The sequence below is a fragment of the Amblyomma mixtum genome, chromosome 3, assembly GCF_055824585.1.
Source record: "Amblyomma mixtum isolate Tamu chromosome 3, ASM5582458v1, whole genome shotgun sequence".
NCBI classification, from domain to species: Eukaryota; Metazoa; Arthropoda; class Arachnida; order Ixodida; family Ixodidae; genus Amblyomma; species Amblyomma mixtum.
The window spans coordinates 64,661,203-64,682,691 of NC_143014.1; the positions used below are offsets into that span (position 1 = coordinate 64,661,203).

The window sequence follows — 21,489 nt, forward strand, 5'->3', positions numbered from 1 at the left end:
GGGAAAAAAAAAATAACTGGTGTATATGAACTACTACAGTTATGCGTGTTCATTAATGTGAACTTTTCCAATTTCATGCAGGCATAATGAATCGATTTGCCTACTTAATGTTTTTCCAGTCTAGCAAAGCAATTTTAATTGCAGATGGCCTTATATAAGGCATGTAATTAAGCACATTCCACTCTTTAAAATCGCATTAATGCTCTTTTCAGTATTTTTTTTTGCTTCTGTTTTTTTTTTTGTTATGTTTCAGGACTGTTCGTTATGTTTTATTATGGTTTATACTCTCTCCAGTGCACCCTTCGATGAAAAGCAACACTCTCTATTCACATTGTCGACCATACGCTTTTAGACTTTGTAACTAGATGGCATCACAGTGTTTTGAATTTCTTGGATGGAGCAGCAACCACAGTATATATTAAAACTTTCGTTGCCGAGGTGTAGATCATCCGTAACTGTTTTGGGTGCAGAAAGTGGAATGGACGCTGCTCTACATAATAAAAATACCCTGTCTATTACTCGGTGTGGGCTGGGACACTTTTTCTTGTTTTTTTTTTTTTTTAGTCCCAATATAATCTATGTTCGGTGAGTGAGATTTATATTAGTTTTTGGTACAGACGTGCAGTCGCCATCGCGCTCGCTGATCATGGTTTCCAGCATTGGGATACATAAAAACAGGTGCATGCACTGATTTAAAAATTCTGTAAAAATTTCCTACACCATTTCGAAACAAACAGTTACAGAATACCGCACCTTAGACAGCAAGCTTTCCAGTGTGCTGAGAAAATTAGGTCCTTAAAATTCAGTGGTCTGCCCGTTCAGATGGATTTGTTATAGTTCATCTTGACTATGAACTTAAACTGAGACTGTTGAGTCCACATCTCTGTACAGACTGATAATGTTGTGCTTGCAAGGGACCTAGCAGTAAAATAAGACATGAGGCACATGGCAATCTGCTACTTGGTTGGTCAAATCTTTAGGGGTTGGTCAAATCTTTTTTTTTTCTGTCTTTCTTTCTTTAACTCCGTAGTTTCTGAGAAAGCTGTATAGCTTTTCTTTGTAGCCGTATGGCTCCGCTCGAGTGTATGTCAGTGAGTAATTACTCTCTTATTACAAATCTGCTACTTGGGTTTTATGCATGCTTGTATATTTATGCATGCTTGTAGTAGAGGTCAGCAGTGTTCATGCTTGGGAATGGAGATAAACAATAATCTCTGACAAGCCTTGACCTAATAGTGTGCTTATGGTATCATAGTTTATGTTGTGGTAAGGTTAATTTTATGGCAGCCTCACTATTCAGCTAAACTCTCTCTAATTGAACTACATTCCTGTTTCGACTCCACAGCAAGTAGGGCTGTTATGATTGATTAGTTGACTTACCAGCAAGGCATAGGCGGCACTGTCTTGTCTTCTTTAAGTGCCTGTACCATTATTTATTACTTTCTTTTTTATGAAGCTGTTGGTTAGTATTGTTTTCTCTCTTTGTTTGCAGCTAGAGACAAGAGCTGTGAAGACCTCCACGTGGCCTCTGAAGCAGTCCAGCTCTTTTCCTGTCCACCTGCCCCTCTCGCATTCTGTGGGTGATGCTACCAATGAGGGAGGCTGCCTTGATGATGCTGCTGGGGCTGGTTTCTCAGGCAGTGTCAACTCTTATTTTCTGTTTGGGCACGGCTCGTGACACTGTCGCTTGCATCTCACATTCTAGTGAGTCTGCCCAGCTTTCTTGTTGCAAAGCTGCATAACACTTCACTTAGTGGTGCCAGTAACAGGTATTCTCATTCTGCCACTGCTTGGTTAACAAGTGTTACTCACTGTTGTGTGCAGAAGCTGTATTAAGCACAAAAGTGCAAACCGACCCTGGGCATACATTTGGCTTTGTGAAGCCGCTCGTGCTATGCAGGCATGGCACTTGATGTGTGAGCTGCTGGAAGGTTTTATCTCATGACTTATGCCACCCTCAGGGCTGTGCATGAAAAATACCAGTACTATATAAGAATGATATTGTAATTGAAAGTTTCTTGTTTTAGTTATTTTTCTAACTTTGAATGTAGAATGCTGTGGATGTACACAGTCATGTCAGCCTTGCATGCTGCCACAAATTTTCAATGAAGTTTTTACTTTTTAGCAAAGCTCTCTCTTTTGAGAAGAGCTTCAGAGCTTTTTATTGAAGCTGTCAAACAATTGTAATGTTTTTTTTCTGTTTGGGAGAGACACGACTCTTGAGGGGCAAGTTTTTGAGCTAGTCATTCAGACTGAATGAAACTCATTGACTGAATGAAGTTCATTTGTTTAAATATTGTGTATGCCATAATGTTGCAACCGTGGAGCCACCCACCACTGTTGCTCACATATTACCACCAGGTAATAAAGTTAATTTCACGAGACCTTAGGCTAATGCCAGCCCCCCCCCCCCCCCCCCCCAGTTCTCATGCATGCGCACCACTTTTGTTTGAGTGCGGTGTTTTTTTGGAAAATTAAGTAGCATGCCAACTTAGTTGCATAGCAGCAGAATTTAAAGAAGAGCATGAAAGGAAGCTTGATAACATGATAAACTTATGCAATTGAACTGCTGACATCAGGTGCCATAAGCAGTAGTCCATCTTGGTAAAACAGTTGTGGGCCCCACAGTTTTGTGTGTGCATGTGTGTATGATTCTTTTTACAGTTTAACCCCCAGCTGGCAGGGTAGGAGGGCATTTGCTAATGTATAGGCACCATCAGTCTTCCTTTTTTTTTTTCCCTCCCAGAGTCTATCAACAGAACTGCAAACTGCACATCCTTGCTTTATCACAGGTTATCAGACAGGCAAATAGTGCTTCAAGGTTTTCATGTGACACCGAAAATTTCTGTGATGGCTTTCTTATATCCCTAGACTCTATTGGGCATTGAATGCAGGTTTAATTCTAGACATTCTTCCAAGGCTGCTGATCAGTACAGTAAACCCTCATCTCAGTCGTAAAAACAAGAAAAATTTTGAGGCGAAAGAATTTCGAAAATTATGTCTACCTATCATGTATTGCGAAAATTCAAGCCTTCTGTCTAGCTTTGCTTGCGTTGTGAACTCCACTGCATGCAGCAGGATGGCAGCGCAAGAAATGGCTGGCCAAGGGTAGCACATGATTGCATTTATTTTTATTTATTTTTTTTTTTAATTTCCAATACCTCAAAGACCCTATGCGGGTGGGGTTTTACATAACAGGAGTGACCCCTGCAATCTCCACCACGGCTTAGGTGATGCTGCTACCTGAGGACTAGGACGTTGGAGGCTATATGCAATGGTACCTATTGAAGTGTACATTGCAATAAGAAGAGCTAACCAGCATTTCGAGATATGGGAGTTCAAGTCAAAAACAGCGTACTGACTTGTACCATTAGGCTGAGCTGATGGGAAATGCAGATGCAGTGTGTTCTTTATCTGAGAACAGCCAGCATAGGTTATTTACTGCTCCATGTTAGTGGAATGTTATCTCAGTCAAGTGGGCATAATGTAACCCATTGAATTTTCCATTTTCTTGTTTCCATAGGGCTAGAATCGTAGACCCTTCCGCTTCAACCGGGTTGCTGCATACTGATGCTGATTTTGTAGGCCTCTCATGGATTGCAGATGTGACACTAAATATGCATCGATCGTTGACATAGTACCATATTTACTCTAATGTAAGGCTTTTTTTTTTTCTCCTGAAAGTAGAAGTAAAAAGTCGCCCCTCATTTTATAATTGTATCATGCGGCGACAAAGGCACACCATCCCATATTTACTCGCATATTTGGTGATGAGTCGTGCAAGTAAGCACCTCACTTTGGGAAGCAGGGCAACAAACAAACAAGAAAATAATTTGAACGCTGCATTTGTCGACCAATGGAAGCTCAGAGCCATAAATATTTAACTGATGTGACCAGCCATTTTGGTGACATGGAACTTGCGTGCTGCCGTGAAATTTCCGACGGTTCCGCTCATAAGATGATGGCTCGTTTAATGCGTGAGTCATGGCTCGTTTAATGCGGGGCTCCCCACTTATCCTGATATCGATCCTGGCTGATGATTTTTTTCGCGGCTGTTTTGAAAAGAGGGGGCATGGGAAACCTTCATGCAGTAATGGTGGCAGCAACTGCGGTAGTGTGTTAAGACTTACCTTCCTATGGAGATGAGTCGCAGGAAAGCCATTTCTGAGGTACTCTTGTTTGTAAACTTTTATCCAACTTTCCGTGTACGGTGGTCTCATTTCTGTGTTTCATTTGTGTGTTTTTTGCTATTTCACGCCCACAAAGATGAATCTTACATTATAATCGTGGTCGCATTACATTCGAATAAATACAGTTGTTGTTAAGGAGACATCTCATTTGCCTAAAGTTTAGACCAGGGGTTCTCAACTCGGTTTCATGGAACCCTTGGGTTTCTCGGAGTGCTTTTTGCATGCCTCAGCTCCCACTTCTTTTCTAGCCACTTTATTCTGAGATTAGGCATGCTTTAATGGTTCATAGCAGTCTGTTTCACCAATGGCCATTCACTATTAAAGGGCAACTCCAGCAATTTTTTTATTATACTCAGCTCATGGTTAATTATGTTGCTGACTGCTTTCTCAACAGAGTCCGTGACTTTATTTTATAAAATACTTAAATAATTATAAATAAGCAAAAAGACTTTTAACCTCCTGTGCATGGACCAGAGGGCGGCTTTGCGTGACATCAGTGATGACGACAATCTTGACAAGTGAGTCGCATATGTGCTCTGCTAGTCATAGTGTATCAATGTAAGTAGCGATTCCATAGACGCAGCTTCAGTACCTATTACCGTATTTACTTGGCCACCGTGGTGGCTCAGTTGTTATGGCGCTTATGGTTGATTATTTTGCTGACTGCTTTCTCAACAGAGTCCATGACTTTATTTTATAAAATACTTAAACAATAATTTTAAATAAGCAAAAAGTCTTTTAACCAAAACCGAAACTCCTGCGCATGGACCAGAGGGCAGCCTTACATGACATCAGTGCTGATGACAATCTTGACAAGTAAGTCGCATATGTGCTCTGCCAGTCGCACTGCGACTGGTCGAATTTTCCGAAGCCCTTCACTGCGGCGCCCCTCATAGCCGGAGTGGAGTCGCTTTGGGACGTTAAACCTCCATAAACCAAACCAAAACCGTTCTTACTCTATTCTAATCCACCCTCGATCGGAAGGTCGGAATAAAAAAAAAATTATTAGGTCTAAGCTTACCGGTCAGCGAAAGCTGATTGGTATTAGCAGCCGACAAGTCTGGAGTGGCAGGCCCATTTTGACGTTTCACAGGTGAATGCCCAGTTGGGTGTCTCACAGGCCCGTTTTGGCATCTATACGCTCGTGCATATTCGGTCTTCAGTTCAGTCGCGTTTCCGGCAAACTTCACAAACTCCACATGAAGCAAATAGTCTAGTTCCCACTGTTGTCTTACTCGCAGTCTTAAACCTCCATTGGATTTGAGGAAAAGAAAGGCGCATAACTGGCTCCCTGGGTTAATGGACACCTCAATTTCGCTGTAAGGTGGGGGGTGGTGTCCCTTCAAATTGAGCCAGTACTTTTCTCAAAACCAACGGAGTCTAATCCTCTGTTGGTTCTGAGGAAAGGAAAGATGCAGTAGCGGCTTCTTGGGTCAGTGAACACCTCGGTCACGCTTTGAGGTACATGGCGGTTGTGTCCACCTAACACGTAATGCGACACGGCTGCCCCCCTGAAGTACTGCACAATTGAATGCTTTCATTCAATTTCAAGTTCATTTTTACTGTTTGTCTCTTTGTGGCTCTGTGGCAGCAGAGGACACATTTTGTGCTGAGAAAATTGGATTTAAAAGTGGGTCATTTTTTTCGTCTGACTTGATGCGAAATCTTGAATTTAGTGACAGTGTGGCCTAGCCTCAAAGATCCGCATGAAAAATGCATTGACATCACCGCAGTTGAGTTGTAAAAACAGCCGGTGGTAGTGATGGAAAAAATAAATGAAAATTGGTTTGGGGGAAAAGGAATGACGCAGTAACTGTCTCGCATATCTCGGTGGACACCCGAACCGCACCATAAGGGAAGTGATAAAGGAGGGAATGAAAGAAGAAAGGAAGAAACAGGTGCCGTAGTGGAGATCTCCGGAATAATTTCGACCACCTGGGGATCTTGACATCGTGCACTGACATCACACAGCACACGGGCGCCTTATGCGTTTCGCCTCCATCGAAACGCGGGTGCCGCAGTCGGGTTCAAACCCGAGTACTCCGGTTCAATAGACAAGTGCCTTAGTCACTGAGCCACCGCAGTGTATTTTGGTGTTAGCCTTTTCTACATTATGAATGCTCCGTTTTCAGCTAAAGTAAATTTTTCATTACATTGCACTAATCAGTTGATGTAGACTAACAGTAAGATGCAACAGTAAGATGCTTAGTCCTCACTCTCTGTTTGAGCATCTTACTGTCATCCATTGCTAAGTGGTTACTCAATATTTTATACTCCCTGGCAAACTCAAAACGGCCTGGAAAATTTCTTTGCTGTATCAGGTGCCTTTTAATCGTGATGAAATAATCGTAGTTCTAAAGCCAGTGCAAAAAATGACCAGTGTAGCTCGTGACTTATCTTTAGTAGATTTCTTCCTTGCCACCCTTGAGTTACATAGCTTGGAAATGTTTTTCACTCACACAGTAAAGATACAAATCACACTGTACATTTTACTACATGCCACCACCGCTAAAAAGGGCATGCTGGTAGTCTTTAGAAGGTGCCAGATGGCACATGTGGTTTGAAATTCTACAGTCAGAGGTGTGTGTAATTGAACGACCATCATTTTTTTTTTTGTGCAATGAAATTTGAAATATCAAGTTGGGGCTTTTTCTGTTGTTTTAGTACAGTAAGGGAAACCAAGTAAGACTTGTCTGCTTAGTCTGCCTAGTTTTTTTGGGGTAAACTTGTCTGAAATATACTATGAAGAATGGCTATTATTTGTCCGCTTAGTTTCTTAAGTAATCTCATCAGATATGCACTACCTGGCATGTGTGAAAGTACCAACAAATTATGACTGTCGATATAAACATCAAAACAGCTTAGCTGGACACATGTTTCATTTATACCACAAACCTGCTTTACATTCTGAAGGCTGAGAAGTGTAACATATTGCTTATGATAAGAAGACATGCTGTTGATATGGGTAGCGTTGCTTTGTCGCTGGTGGAATGGGATCATCTTCAAGTTTGCTTATTTTAGAGGATAAACTGGTATTTTTTGTGTTGAAACATGTTTGTAGGACCAAATTTTGCCTCTTCAGAGTCGTGTCCCTTCTTAAAATTTCAATTCCACTGACATGTATGTCTGCATGATTTACTTCCATTTATGCTTGGTTCATGAGCTTAGGTTCAAATGTTGTGAGTGCCTGCATTGTGTATGTAATGTACTCTTCTGTAGCACAGTTAAAATGTACATTTGGTGCGCAAGTATTACTCGGTGTAGTGAAGTGGACTGATAAAAGTTTTTGTCCATGTTCCCAAGGCACTGGCAGTCATTGAGTGTCATGTAAGCCATGCACCTGTTAGTTTAAGAAACACTGCAGATAAATTAACTATAGCTCAGGAGAAGTGTGCATCTTGCTCTGGAAGAAGGTTCTTTAAGGAGCTATGGAAGAAGTTACTGTTCTTGCTTCATCTCTTGTGCTATTACTAGCCATATTTTAATTCAAAGAGGGCGGACTCCTTGGCAGTTCACCGTATGTAAAAAGTAGAGGTGTAAATATGCAATACTTTGAGCGTCACCATCGTTAAATGCCTCTCCCGAAAACAGTTTACACATTAATACGAAGGCTTTTGTGGCACTTGGTTATTCAAAATTCATTTATTATTAGCACATTTTTAGAACCTACATTGTTAATTTACCTACTTTATACACTCTGCAGTGTAGCGTTTCATACTTTTGAGCAAAGATTTATATGTAGAATTAACTAAAATTTTGCATTTGAAACCAAATCTAATTTTGTGTTGCTTATTTGGGTAATTTGCAGTCTACAGGCATTGAAGGCTGTCATGGAATTCAGAAACATTCAGTCTAAGGCACCCTAGTATTGTGATTATCTGACTTGCACCAGAATACTCTCATATAAATTGTCTTGAATTATTTCACTTCTGAAAAAAAAAAAGGAAAGGACAAAAAAACTCCAGAGTATATGACATAAAATGTTGTTTTTGTCGTGCTATTCCTTTCTTTCGAAAATTACTTTTTTTCTGAAGGGGGAACACTTTTAAAAATTCAGTGTTTTAATTATTGCAGATGTAGAATTGCAGTAAATGGCAGTTAGCTGCAAATGTTGGCATTAGATAGTATGGCATCTCCTACAGGAATGGTTTTGCAGAAATTAAGTCTGCCCATGCCAAATTATTGAAGCAAGTGCAGTGAAGTTTAGGGCCACAATTGGAAAAGGGCTGGTACGATATGTATGAGATGGTTTCTGAATACTGGCTTACTCTGTGAGAGCAAAGGCGCTAATCACCTCTGACAATCAGCATAGACAGGTATGATCGAGGCATTATCAGCCGACAGAAAGTGTACATATGGGACCAATGTTATGTACCCAACTTTTACATAAAGTTGATCAGAAAAAGCAAATGTGTCGGTTGCATTTCGCAGGTGCAGAACGACACAGCATGTATACCAGTATTTTGTGATCATATGTCATGTGTCACTAATAACACCTGACACGATTCATCTGATAAAAAAATACTTCATTTTAGCTCAGAGTGTCTCTAATTCTACTGCTCTACCTGAAATAACTCAGTGAGTTTTTATAAGTGTTCCTTTCTTTATGAATTACTTGTTTTAAACTAAACTAAAAGCCAATTTCTTTTTCCTGTTTCCCTGCTTTACTAAAAAGTTCAAAGCAAATTTTCATTGCTTGACACGAGTTTCATACCTGTAGCTACATGTTGTCATGAACTTAATGGCAACAGGCTTGATATCATCATGGCGAAGGATTTATTTTTGTTTTGTTGAGTTTTTTTCATAAATATTGCTAGGCTTCTGCCCTTGGTTGATCAGCAGCTGTGTCAAGAATGTACTATCAGCTTGATATGGAATTGTTCTGCCCTTACATGCAGCCCATTGCGTATTGTCATTAATTATGCGAGCTTTTACACAGTACTGCTCATTGTAGCTCAAAACTACTAGATGGAGAGCACCAAAAGAAAAAGTAACAACTGTCTGCAGTCCTTTAGGTTTTTTTTTACCAAAGTAGTTGTCTGTATTCATGATATTTGTGTGTTGACAAGTGTCCTACATGTGTTTGGCTGGGAGTAAGCCCAACAACACTTGGAAACCTGCAGTTCACCATTCAGTATTGTAGGCTTTTGTCTGCATCTTTGTACTGCAAATCACTGTCCGAAATATTTGCTTCTTGAATGCATACAATATTGCAGTCCTTTAGTTTATGCATGCACAGTGTATTGTTATTCCTGTGGTAAAGCAATTATTCCGTTTGCATAATTAGTGTAAATGTACTAATTAGCATATTATGTACTGGCATCACGTTCAGAATGGATGCAGTTGGTGAGCACTAAAACAGACCAATGCATTGTACTCCTGAGAAGGTTTCAGTGTGTAGTGCTGCATTTTAATGTGGATTTATGCTGGGCACAACCACCATGACATACTCATGCATTTGTGCACATGTTACGGGGGCCCACAGCTCTTTTTGTACCGAATACTGGCGCAGAAACGTTCCCAAGCTCTTTTTGCTAAGCTAGTGAAAGAACATGTGCAGTGGTTATTTTTATCCATTTTAGCAGTAGTTCAACAGTTTTCGGTCAGCAAAAAGCTTGATTATTGAGTTTACCTGTTAGCTTAGCTGATCTAACAATGTGGCCCATCAAGATTTTAGTACGAGTTTCAGTGCTCCTTTAAGGGTAGCTTATTTTTAAAAAATATGTAGGAGCAAAAACCTATTCACGTGAAATAAATAATACTTGCCAAGCGTTATCTATACATGTTGCCAGAAGCACTCGCTGTGGACCAAGCTTCCTATCTTGTACAGTAGAGGTAGCTTTGTTTATTTAGCTTTTATATAATCTTTTAATCGTGAAGTTGCACCACACACTCGGGTCCACAAGAGCATGCATTTAGCTTTGCAAGTGGTGAAGTGGCTTTTACCCACTTTTGCTCACAAATTGACTGCACCAAGCAGCAGTGCAAGTATGTCAGCAAAAGTGCAGTTTGCATGTGTTTTTTTCTTCTTTATTCTCTGAATATAAATGTATGCATGCAATTTTGCTACTTATGTTCTCGTTAAAGTAGTGACAAAGTGTGTCTAAGATGCAACTGCAAGGTGAATTGTCTGTCAATTTAGTTATTGTGTTGTGAAATTTTGTTACTACTGATTATACATTTTATAGTACATGTGCAAAGCTATACAATGGGTGCTGGTGCCATAAAAGCCAGTGTTGCTCATTATGCAAGTATTTTATTTCTCACCATATAACAAAATCTACATTGCTTGCACACCGAGTAAAAACAGTTTTGTCTGCACATTAGTGCAATTTCCTTTCTGTGTGTAGTATGTTTGTTATTCAAACAAATTGTGAAGGAACATCAGGGTTATCTTTAATGGAGATCAAAATTTACAAAACAGCTTTGCAGGACGGGAAACAACGCGCAAGAAAACACAATTTGTTGGCCTTCAGTGTACGAGATGCAATTATTGGAATGAACACCACCAGTACTGCAACTTTTTAAGACTAGTGTGCTTGTACCGCATTTGCAGCCAATAAAACCGTTGATGGTAGTGTTTTTACACATCTTTCTAAATCAGTGCTTCGCAAACCAACTGTGGTGGTTTGGTATTTCTATAAGGAGAGCTTGAATGGGCCAAGAACTAAGTAAAGCCTACCAAAGCAGGTTAGCACAAATGCTGCTCTCTTCATTTGATTGTCAATCAAGAATGCAAGCATTATGATGAAAAGTTGGCCAGTGCTTTAAGAATATAAGCATATGATACACATCCTGTATTTTCAGACATATTCCATGGGAAGTCACGATATACATGACAGTTCAAACACACGCGAATATCACCAGCCAACACAAGCAATGCGACGTATGACACAAGCATAGTTTCTTCACGAGCGACCAGAGCCTCAATCTCTTTCACACGGAGCTATCAGTGACCTTAAAAAATGCGAAAAATACTGTTTACAAAGCACACCGAGCACAAATTATGAGTCTGTGTTTTGTACATCTGGAACAATATGACACTGTTCTGCATAGTTGCAAATAACAATGAGGCATTCGTGCTGCACATGAAGCAACTGTAAGACAACAAATGAACATGCCTGCACTTTCTCAAACTGTTAGAAAGATGAGAAACATGAGGTCGAATGATGGCCCCTGAGTGTGACTACCTAATCTGCTGCATGGCGGTGAAAAATGAATAATGGGTCATGAGTCGTTGGAACCCTTGGCACATCTGCTCTGCCCAAAGACTGTCACAGGGGACTCTCAAGTGCACTGCTCTGCCTGCAAAAGAGGCCCGCAAGGTGGTAAGCTCCACAGGTACGTGCTGCTACCACTGCCTGTCCAGACGGTCTTCCTCCTAAATAAATATAACAATGTCACAGCATATAAAAGCCTTGTTCCCCCCCTGCCTGCAGGTAGCAGAGATGTAGCACAATATTAGCCATTACAGCTAAACACACACACTCACACATGCACACACATATACACACACATGCACACACACACACACGCACATTGAAGTGTTGTACTTGGAACATGCAGAAAAAGCCTGGCGATGCCGTATGAAACGGCCATGAGGCATCGGTGACTTGTGAAAACTGCACCAGCTGGCAACGCTCGCGGCTTTGCACATACAATCGGTTTCAAGTCTCATGAATGTTGCTGAAGTACTGACGTTGACATGCTTCCAGTCCACTCACATCAGTTTGGCTGTTTGTAGGAGAATGCATTCCACCCGGTTCAGTGAATGCGTCTGCTGTACAACACACAGTTGGTCCCTAGATTCAATATATTAGGCTACTACGCGTGCACTGTCCTTGTAGAGATGCAGTCCGAGTGTCTGTGAGTGGCCCAAATTGCTGCAGGCTTGCTTGCATCAGCTGGCAACCTGAAAGAGACACTTTGCAGTCTATGTACACTGACTACAGGATCCCGGGCACCATTGGCACACACTCCCGGCATCAGGTGGTGGCACAGTTATATTGCACCAGCAGATGGCACTGTCCTCACGTAGAGTTTGCATTATGAGCAGCAGAAGTGTCTACTGCATTGGTTCTATCCTCAGCCTTCTCCTTGGCACTGTAAGCGTTGTCACTGTAGTCAACGTGCTGGTAGGTGTGCCTGTCAGGATCCTCGATGGGCACCTCTTCATCTTGCTCATCATCAAGGTCCATGAGCTCCTTTGAGTATGGACACTGGAGGCACCTGTCGAGAGGACAAAAACACCACCATGCAGCTCTCACTGTGAGCGAGGTTGCTGTGCCACTGGGGCCTTGAACTTACTTTTTAGGGCCCTTATGCAGTTACAATGCCCAGCTTTAATGAGTAAGTAATGTGACTGCCAGCCAATACAGGTAATGCAAGGAACTGTGTGAGCTCGCATAGAAGTGTTTGCTAATTTAGGGCTGCAGTCTCCCAAAACTTGTTTGGGATCTCATGAACTAGTTCCTTCAACCAAGCGATCATGCTTGGCACACATTCAGCTTGTCAGCAAGGCAACAAGTTGTTAATACTTCCTTTCACTTTTCCACGTTTATCTAAATCATTTCTGACATCCACAGCTGGGCCACAGAAAACATTTCTTGAAGGGATGGAAGAGCTCCACCCCAACTGTCATTTTTTGGAAAATTAGAATGAAGACATCCTTGTGCGAAAGCATTCATAATTTAGTAAAAAAATCTAAATAAATTTAACTAATAACTTTTAATAAATTAAAATGTATTCATCAGAAACTATGGAAATTTTTTCTGTGAATTCTTGGCATGCACCTAACAGTTACTGAATTTTCTCCCTGTAGGATAACACTAGTGCCCTTTTCAGGAGCATGAGGGTTGCAAGCAGTGTTTTAAAGGGTCAGTCTACTGTATTTAATCGGCCATGTTTTCTTTGCGGCAACCGATAGCTCATTACTCAAATTACCGTTTAGCCAGGTGTGGTGCCAAGAAGTGCGGTAGAACATTTTAAAATAGAATTTATTGATGTGGGAACACATCTGTATGGGGTGGTTGTCTCATCTGGCAACCGTCTGGATTTCCGCCGCGCGGTGACAAACATGGCGGCGCCCGTCAAAGCCGAACCTCTCGCTTCGGACTGAATTCTCGTTGTTGCTGTCTTTTTCAGTGCGTTCACTGACCATAAATGGGGCACCGGTCTTTCGCTTCGTCTCATCTCGCTTATAAGAAAACGTATAAGTGATAAGTTTGCTTTATTTTAATAAATTAGTGACGATTCTGCCGCTTCTAGGCTTAAGTGGAGAGTCGGTTTGTTTACAGCAATGGTTCCCATCCTGACAACCAGATGGCGCCACTATAGGCAGAGTTTATTTTTGCGTCTCTGCTAGCATACGCTGAACTAAAAGTGAATATTTATTTAATATTTAAATATTTAATATTTAAAGTATTTAAAAGTGAAAATGAATATTTATAGTTATAAGTACGCTAAACACAGGTACATTCCGTATCTGTGTTTAGCGTATGTATAACTATAAATATTCATGTGATTTACAGAAAAAGCGAGCGGTACGCCTTCTACAGTTTACTCGAACAAAACGTACGTTTCTGTGATGTTGGGGCGTACAAACGATACGTAGTATATTCACTTATGCTTCTACAAAAAAAGACTACCACCTGCACCAACAAAATGGAACGTTTGGGGTCGCCACCATGCATTTTTACGCGACTTTTAACGCCGAAATAAAATATAAATTCCTGCCTAAACCGGAAGCAGATCCCTCGTTATTGATGTTATAGGGTGCCAACTACCAGAATATGCCATTATTTATACACTCATCTCAGTGAGTAGACTGACCCTTTAAGTATTTTCTCCTGAAGTTCTTAACATTCCCTCGTGAACTCCATCTCATTTATCTTTGATACTGATATTGCCCATACGCTTATTGACATGCTTAGGTTTTGGGCACGGCTGAAAAGTGAACAGATTTTACAATGTCTCAGCATGTTCATCATTAGTAGGGTCAACCACATGTGCTGGACTGGATTACTGCATAAAAATCCAAAGGAAGTTCCTGGGTTATGTATTTTTGGCGGTATATTGTGGTTTAATCATTTATTCACTAACAGGAAGGCTTACTCTATGGGACCACTAAAATTATAACATTGCAAAACGAATTTGGCACAGATGTAAGAGAACAGTTATGCCTAATTTCACATTTTGTCTGTGGGAACCAAGCATATCTTACTCATTACTAATCTTATTCAGAGTAGGACCACATGTAATCTGGCTGCAAATGCACATTCAAAACTATTGTATGGTTACAAACTGTATTGCCTTTTACACTCCATTTTGTTTACAATCACCTGCATGTTGCAACTTTATTGGCAGCCCACAACAATTTAAAGATGGTGCTGGACCTTGTAACTTAATAAGCAAGATGATTTGATGATTTTTGTAAATATCAGTAATACTGGTGATTTTCATGAAATTGATGTCGCGCTGTGATGGCACAGCGAACTAATCAAAAAATGATCAGTGCATGTGGAACCATGTTGTTTGCCCCGTTACATAAGCAGTTCGCTGGCATGTGCAGACAAAGTTGTCAAAGTTCTGCTGTAAAATTATATCTTCAGAGGGGGGCTGTTACATAGATGTTTCCACTATAACAAGATAGAAGAGCCGCTTAGTGTCACTGCCCAAGTATTGCTGGCACAGTGCAGTTTACATCAGTCACTGAGCCTATAAAAGGTGATTTACTTTTACAGGCTCTATACGAGGAGCTGTTTAACACATTACTGAGCACATGTGGCTAATGGGCACGTTTCGAGCGCAAGGAGATTTGTGCTTGACTGTGTGTGCAATGGCAGGCCATATTACGGCATGCGTGTGTGATGATACCGTGCTTCGTTATCCACAGAGCACAAGGACTGATATAATGATTTCATTTCAATTCCATTTCTTTCCAATTTTTTTTTCTCGCGCTTAGTTTTCATTCCACATGTTCGCTAGCTGTCACTGCAATCAGTCAGTCACACGGGCAAATTTTAAGACTAGAATAGAATCTGATGAATTGTATTGCAGCGACCTTACATTTATTACCTGCCTTTCACCCACTACTTGCCTACAAAGTGAGAAAGTGCTCGAAAAGGCGACCCCATTCGTCTCGCTTTCCACTTGTACACACGATCAGAAGGGCGCAGCTCAAGCAACAGAGACTGACAAATTTTTCTAGCTTGTTTTCTGTGCCAGCAGCATGAAAATCGCTGGTTCTTGCTTGCCTGTAATGCCTACTGCAAAAAAAAAATTGCTTCTAGTTTTGTGACTTTCCTGCTGTACAGTAGTCTCCATCGCCGACACCACAGATTTGAAAGTCTATCCACAGCATGCCAGCGGTCTAGCACTTTGCTTTCGCAGTAGATGGTTTCAAATACCAGACAGCACCTTCTTCCTTATCTCTTCATTTATTCCGTTGCATAGTTACCAGGCAGCCAGTATCGATGAACAAGTGCACTTCTGCCAACGCGAACGCCAAAACCAGTCCTCCATAGCACCGCCATGTTGGATTGATTGAGGAGCCCGCTCTAGGCCGTAAAAATCGCCAGTAGCCATTACTAAAGCTTCCGATCTGTGCCTCGTGTTGAATTGGCCACCGCCTTGTGAGGGGCATCCCTTGAGCTCATTATTCATGCCATGCCTGTAGAGCACATAGTAACTGGCCATACATAGCATTACAAAAAACTTTCAATACCTGTTGCTGTCTTAAGATGTAGTTTTTGGGTACAAAACCATCACATGGCAAGCAAATTTATGTGCACGTAAGTTATGTATGCAGTACACAATTTTCTAAATAAAAAAAAAAGCTACAATTAAATATTTTTGCAGGGTTACTGAAAACAGATATCCTCTTTTAACGAAATATACTTTGGCACTTCCTAGCCTATTGGCTGAGCTCAACGAAATGTTTTTTGGCTGATCGCAGGTGAACTTGAAGAATATGCACCCTGGTGTCAAAGCTGTATTGCACAAATACTGCAATGCAGGAAACACTGGCATAAGATGAACAGGTAACAGTGTCCTTAGTGCACCAAGGTTCTTTTTATTTATTTGTGTCTTAAGATAAGTCCTCCCAAGCCTTCCATCTTTGCATCAGTAAGGCACATGTTCTGGTGGATTAACACTGGTATGAAGACAGAATGAGATTTGCTTTTCCTAATGTCTCAGGAGGAAGGTAACTAAGTGCAAAATTTACATGATGATGGTTGGCCCTGTGGGAAACCATACATTGTATGGGGTCTGAATGGTGCATGTAGGGTTCTCGTTTGTGCTTGTCAGAGTTGTGGCCCTGTGGCTTCAAACCAACTGAAACCATAGCCTTTGCTAAAATAGCACAGAATTTTGCCCACCTCTGAGTGCTTTCCTTCTCTGGGACATAAAGCAAAATGACATTGAGTTAACATACATTTTCACATCTGAAAAATGCCATTGAGAAAAATGGTGCTCCTGCACACTAGTTTTAGTGGGTTTGACAAGACTAGGCAATATTAGTCACATTGTGTTTTCTGCTGTGTTGTGTCTGCACACATCATCACTTCAACTACTGCCCCAATACACAATAAGAAAACTAACCTGCTTTCATTAATCCCATAATTGATGCACATGCTTCCAACACACTGGCAGCAACCATCGTGGAACCACCTGTAGCTTGATGCTCCCATGGAGAGGCATGACTCTCGGCACTTGTTGAGTGACATACACTGCGACATGAATGCCACAGTGCAGTTCACTTGCACATCCTCCTCTTCAACTGCCTCTGATGCATTCCCACTTGACACCACTGCAAGAGGGCAAAAACATGTGCAACATTAAGCATCCTACCATAAAAGATGTGCACTGCACTGCTAGCAAGACTGCAACTATATCCCGCTTCAAACTTGCATCGATCTACATTCTGTCTGAATGAAAAGCGAATCCCGCCAGGTAAAACAAACGAGATTGCCTCACATTCAACCTAGTAATAACAGTCTGCTCAATTTTGTCTCCCATTCACAAAGTGGAGGTGTGGACAGTTAAAAGTTGATCTTCAGTTCTGACAAGCAATCATACCTTGGTTTACAATCCTACATAGGTCAAGCAACATTATACATACAGCTCTGTAGACATCATTTCAACAATTCATAGATCCAACTTTTTAGCTTGCAGCTACACTGGGCAGAGGCTCCCTACATACATGAAGCATGTGGCCTCATGATGCTTTGAAAAGTGAAGCCTTGAATTGGTTTCACTTTTACTTGCTACAGTATGCACCACAGCATAGAAGTACAATAACTGTTTCACACAGATGCAACTGTACAATTATGTGCAATAAAGCTTTTTACATGTGAGAAGAGAATAGATGTGCTACTGTAACCTTCACCAGTTCCAAGTGTTAAATGGGAGCTCAAGTTCAGACCTCGTGCCATACATGAAGAAAGCAGAACTGCTCTCTTAGATGAATCAAGCATAATTTCAGCTCAGGCCCTCTATTTTAGGGCAGAATAACTAAAAATCAAAACATTTGAACACCTTAAAATTTTGCAACAGCTCCAGTTCAAGAACAAACCCTCTCAGTGGATCAGTGGCTAAAGCATTCCATTGCTGAACGAATCCGAGGTCACGGATTTGATCCTGGCCTTAGCATACTGAGATTGCACCATAGGTTAAACCCAGGAGGCTAAATTTAGTCCACAGCCCTCCACTACGACATGCCTCACAGCCCACAATGTTCCTTTTGCATGTAAACATTCATCAATTGATCACTTCAAGGACAAATATCAAAATCCTATAAACTGCATCTGTTGAAACACGAAGCAGACAAAACTGGCATGCTGTTCTACAAAAAATGCGAATGTGTTGCGCTGTTGCACTTTAAATGTGACCATGTTGCATAACTGTCTTATATTAAAGACTACAAGAAAACTTTTGTGCCACCTTTGCATAGCGAGTAATTTAGGATGTAAATTCCATTCACTTTAGCATGTTTGGTTCATACAAATTCAATGTCTGGTTTAGTTCCAGAGCTAGGTTGTTGTAAAGCAGAATTTAAAGATTTTCAAGTTTTGCAATTTTTGGCAATTCGCCCCGAAGATAGGGACCCAAAACCACAATACTACTATCAGTCACTACAGTTTGGCTTCTGTTTTTTAAATGTATTATGTTCCATCCCAATTTGCTTAGCATCCATTAAAACAGGCTACTTTCTTGGTTCCATGTACATTACAAGTAAAGAAATCAAATTAAAAACACTTTTAGCACCCTGCATCAATATCTGCCAGTTTACTTCTATATGTACTTCAAATATGTTATCAGCTCAAGAATGCTCAAATATACTGACTGAAGCAACCTTCACGCAATTCCTTACTAGGCTAGAAAAGCTAGTGTGGCTCCAGCCCCAGTAAAATGACCTCTGGTTCTAGTAGTATCATCTTAATTAAATAACTCTATTTAGTAGAAATGATAACTTCTTCTATTAACTTATGTTGCTGACAACACAACAGAAACTATATCCATGATATCAAGAGAGACAAAAGCTCAAACGACCTCTCATATTTTTAGCATGGCTGAACAAGTTGCACAAAGAGCTGTCATCTCCACCACATGAACGCATGGTGGGAAAACATTACTGCCTCGTTCATACTGCAAGCTTGAAGTGGGTCAGCAAAGAAGTGAAAAATCTGTAACCAAATGCATTGGTGTGCTAATGAGGACCGCAGTTGCTTTCTTTCTTCTTTTTAAAAGAAGATGCCTTACCTGTGCTCGACTCTACAAGGGGAGCAATTTTTTTAAACGAAACACCACTTTTATGGCTTTGCTCATCTGATGTTGCGCGCAACAGCATTTTTGTTTTTCCCACGGCAATAATAGCAATAGTTAAAACCAGGTTGTGGCCTGTACTCCAGCAAAAAACTGGTGTGAGAGAATGAATAGAGCAACATAGTGATACTCAGTTTCGCAGCATGTTACCAAATTCATTTTCTTCAGTGTTTTAAAAGATATTTGCATGCCCACTGAACAAAATTGTAGCACACAAGTAGCTTGTCACTTACCTGCTTTGAGCCTGATGTCTTTGTCATGCACAGGGCTGTACAGTGCCACATGAACAGGAAATGTGTACGACCGCCATCGCAAAGAGCGGTCAGCTTCCTCTGTGAGGAGGGCAAACAGCCCATGTGTTGGGTCTGGCAGATCCTCTATGTTGGACTTATGACTTAGAGAGATGGTTTCGTTTTGCCGTGGACACATCTCTACAAGAAGAAAACAAAGCGTATATATGTACACATGTGCGCTGAGAGGTCTTGTTGATCTCCAATAACTGCCATTCATATTATGCCATCTATGGGCCATTGCACATCATCGTCAGAAGGGCAGACACCTCAGTAGACACCCCTCCAAATACACCTTTAACTGCTCCTCTGCTACCCGTGCCAACATTTCCTTTCCCTCTCTGTTCACTGTTTCATTCTAATGGACAAACATCAAGTCTTCTGTGCATTACATGTCCTGCCGAAGTCAATAATTTTTCTCTCAAATTCCAAATAGAATAGCATCAGCTCATTTGACTACGCTCCTTTTGTTTCAATGATACACTTATCCTTTCCTTTGCTTGCTGTCCTGCCCTCAGCCTCATTTCAATGTTTTTTGTTAGTCACTTAATTTCGGCCACATAGGCAAGTAGTGGCTGAGCACATTACTGAAACGCCAGTAAACTGCTCTTCACTTCAAGTGACTGCCAAACACACTACATCGCAATCTTATTTTCCAGGTAATTCTTCCAGCATGACCTGGATCTGCCATGACTATTTTCCAGATGATTTCTCCAATATGACCTGGATCTGCTCTCACTACTTTCCAGGTAATTCCTCCAACATGACCTGTATCTGCCCCGACTATTTGCAGAACTTGGTACACTCTCCTATTATTTCCAGCTCCTCACTGTCTGTCTTAAATTGCTGCTCTTTCACCTGACAACTGAGAATTACATCACTTTACTTCACATTTTTCAAGGGTAGCGTTATACTTTTATCTATTCAGGTCCTGAGTAAATCTCTGCAACTCAGCTCCTGACCTTTCCATTTCTCCAGTGCAGTCAAACAATACGGCAATTATCTCCCCATTTTTCCAGACCAAAGAACTTTTCTTTAGCTAAGGAACACACATTTTATTGAAAAATTTTGTCTTTCACTCCATGCAGTTGAATCGTGACATCAGGAATGACAATTTATTAGCGCACACTATGACTAAGCCAGCAACCTGCAATGACATCACTGGGGCTTTCTATCATCTCATGCTTCTCATTTTAGTTTTTAAACGTCACTCCAAAGACTGCTTTAAGCTACAAAGTATTATTTGATCTTGTTGTCAGACTTGTTTATTCTTGCAAACCATTTTTGAGCCTCTGCCAATCAATTCACTTGATGCAATGTCATCATTCATAGTTTGAGAAAGTGTATGGTCAATCACCGCAGGCACTCGACATTTACACTGTTTTACATCTTAACAAAGCTGCTTTTGGTAAGGCCTGTACACCTGACATCCTTGAAAGAAATCTCTCCATGTGACCAGGTTTTATATTCAGTGTTGTATTACTACAGGACAATGTCACTAGTAAATCAGAGGTTGATGAGGATATCATAACTGTAACTGTTCCTAATCTAGCACTCTGAATGCTTCTTATATACATGCAACAAACAATAATAGATCGCATTTGCTAGCCCAAACCAAAAATAGAAGGCTTTGAAGTTGTTCTCCCAATATGTTTGCATGTGCTTCCTCAATGCTTTGATTATGCAGTGGCTGAATGTCTGCTGACATTTTCACTGAGGCAGATGCTCTTTACATAATCTACTGTAGCAAAGGTAACACACGCACAGAAGAAGGCACTCTTTCAAAAGTGTGCTGTGTTGTGGGAGGCTGTGACAAGCTTACGCACGACAGTGGGAAAGCGTTCAAAATGGATAGGATAAAAGAAGACTGCATCAGCATGCCATTGGTATCTCGCTAAAAAAAAAAAAAGAGCTAGAATATTTTGCGGTAGCAAGTGGGATGTGCTGCCACATATAAGAAATTGTTGAGTTCCCACATATATAGGATGCAGCTATGAATCACAAGGCAGCGCTATTTATATGTTCCTCTAGCTTCAATGCTGTTTCTTGGACGCTGTTTTCTTTAAGAGGGTTAAATAACTAAAACTGCTGCCAAAGTTTGCTGCAATAAGGCTTCTTCTATTTTTCAAGCACTACTGTCAGCACACCACAAAATGTATGAATCATGATTTGAGGCGCATTTT

General features: G+C 40.9%; 2 protein-coding genes across 3 annotated transcripts in view; one reads left to right on the plus strand and one right to left on the minus strand.

Moving 5' to 3' along the window:
- LOC149350455 (uncharacterized) overlaps positions 1–10,776 on the plus strand; it is a 37,629-nt gene extending 26,853 nt beyond the window's left edge. The window contains exon 10 of the mRNA XM_089579486.1: positions 1,493–10,776. Coding sequence (XP_089435612.1) covers positions 1,493–1,678 — 186 coding nt within the window. The 3' untranslated portion in view covers positions 1,679–10,776. The remainder of the gene's footprint in view (positions 1–1,492) is intronic.
- The window catches only part of LOC149350456 (twisted gastrulation protein homolog 1-A-like), a 38,485-nt gene continuing 27,422 nt past the window's right edge, over positions 10,427–21,489 (minus strand). For both annotated transcript variants that reach the window (XM_089579489.1, XM_089579490.1), the window contains exons 3-5: positions 19,250–19,447; positions 16,794–17,001; positions 10,427–12,419 (exon numbers count right to left, since the gene is read on the minus strand). In XM_089579489.1, coding sequence (XP_089435615.1) covers positions 12,221–12,419; positions 16,794–17,001; positions 19,250–19,447 — 605 coding nt within the window. In that variant the 3' untranslated portion in view covers positions 10,427–12,220. The remainder of the gene's footprint in view (positions 12,420–16,793; positions 17,002–19,249; positions 19,448–21,489) is intronic.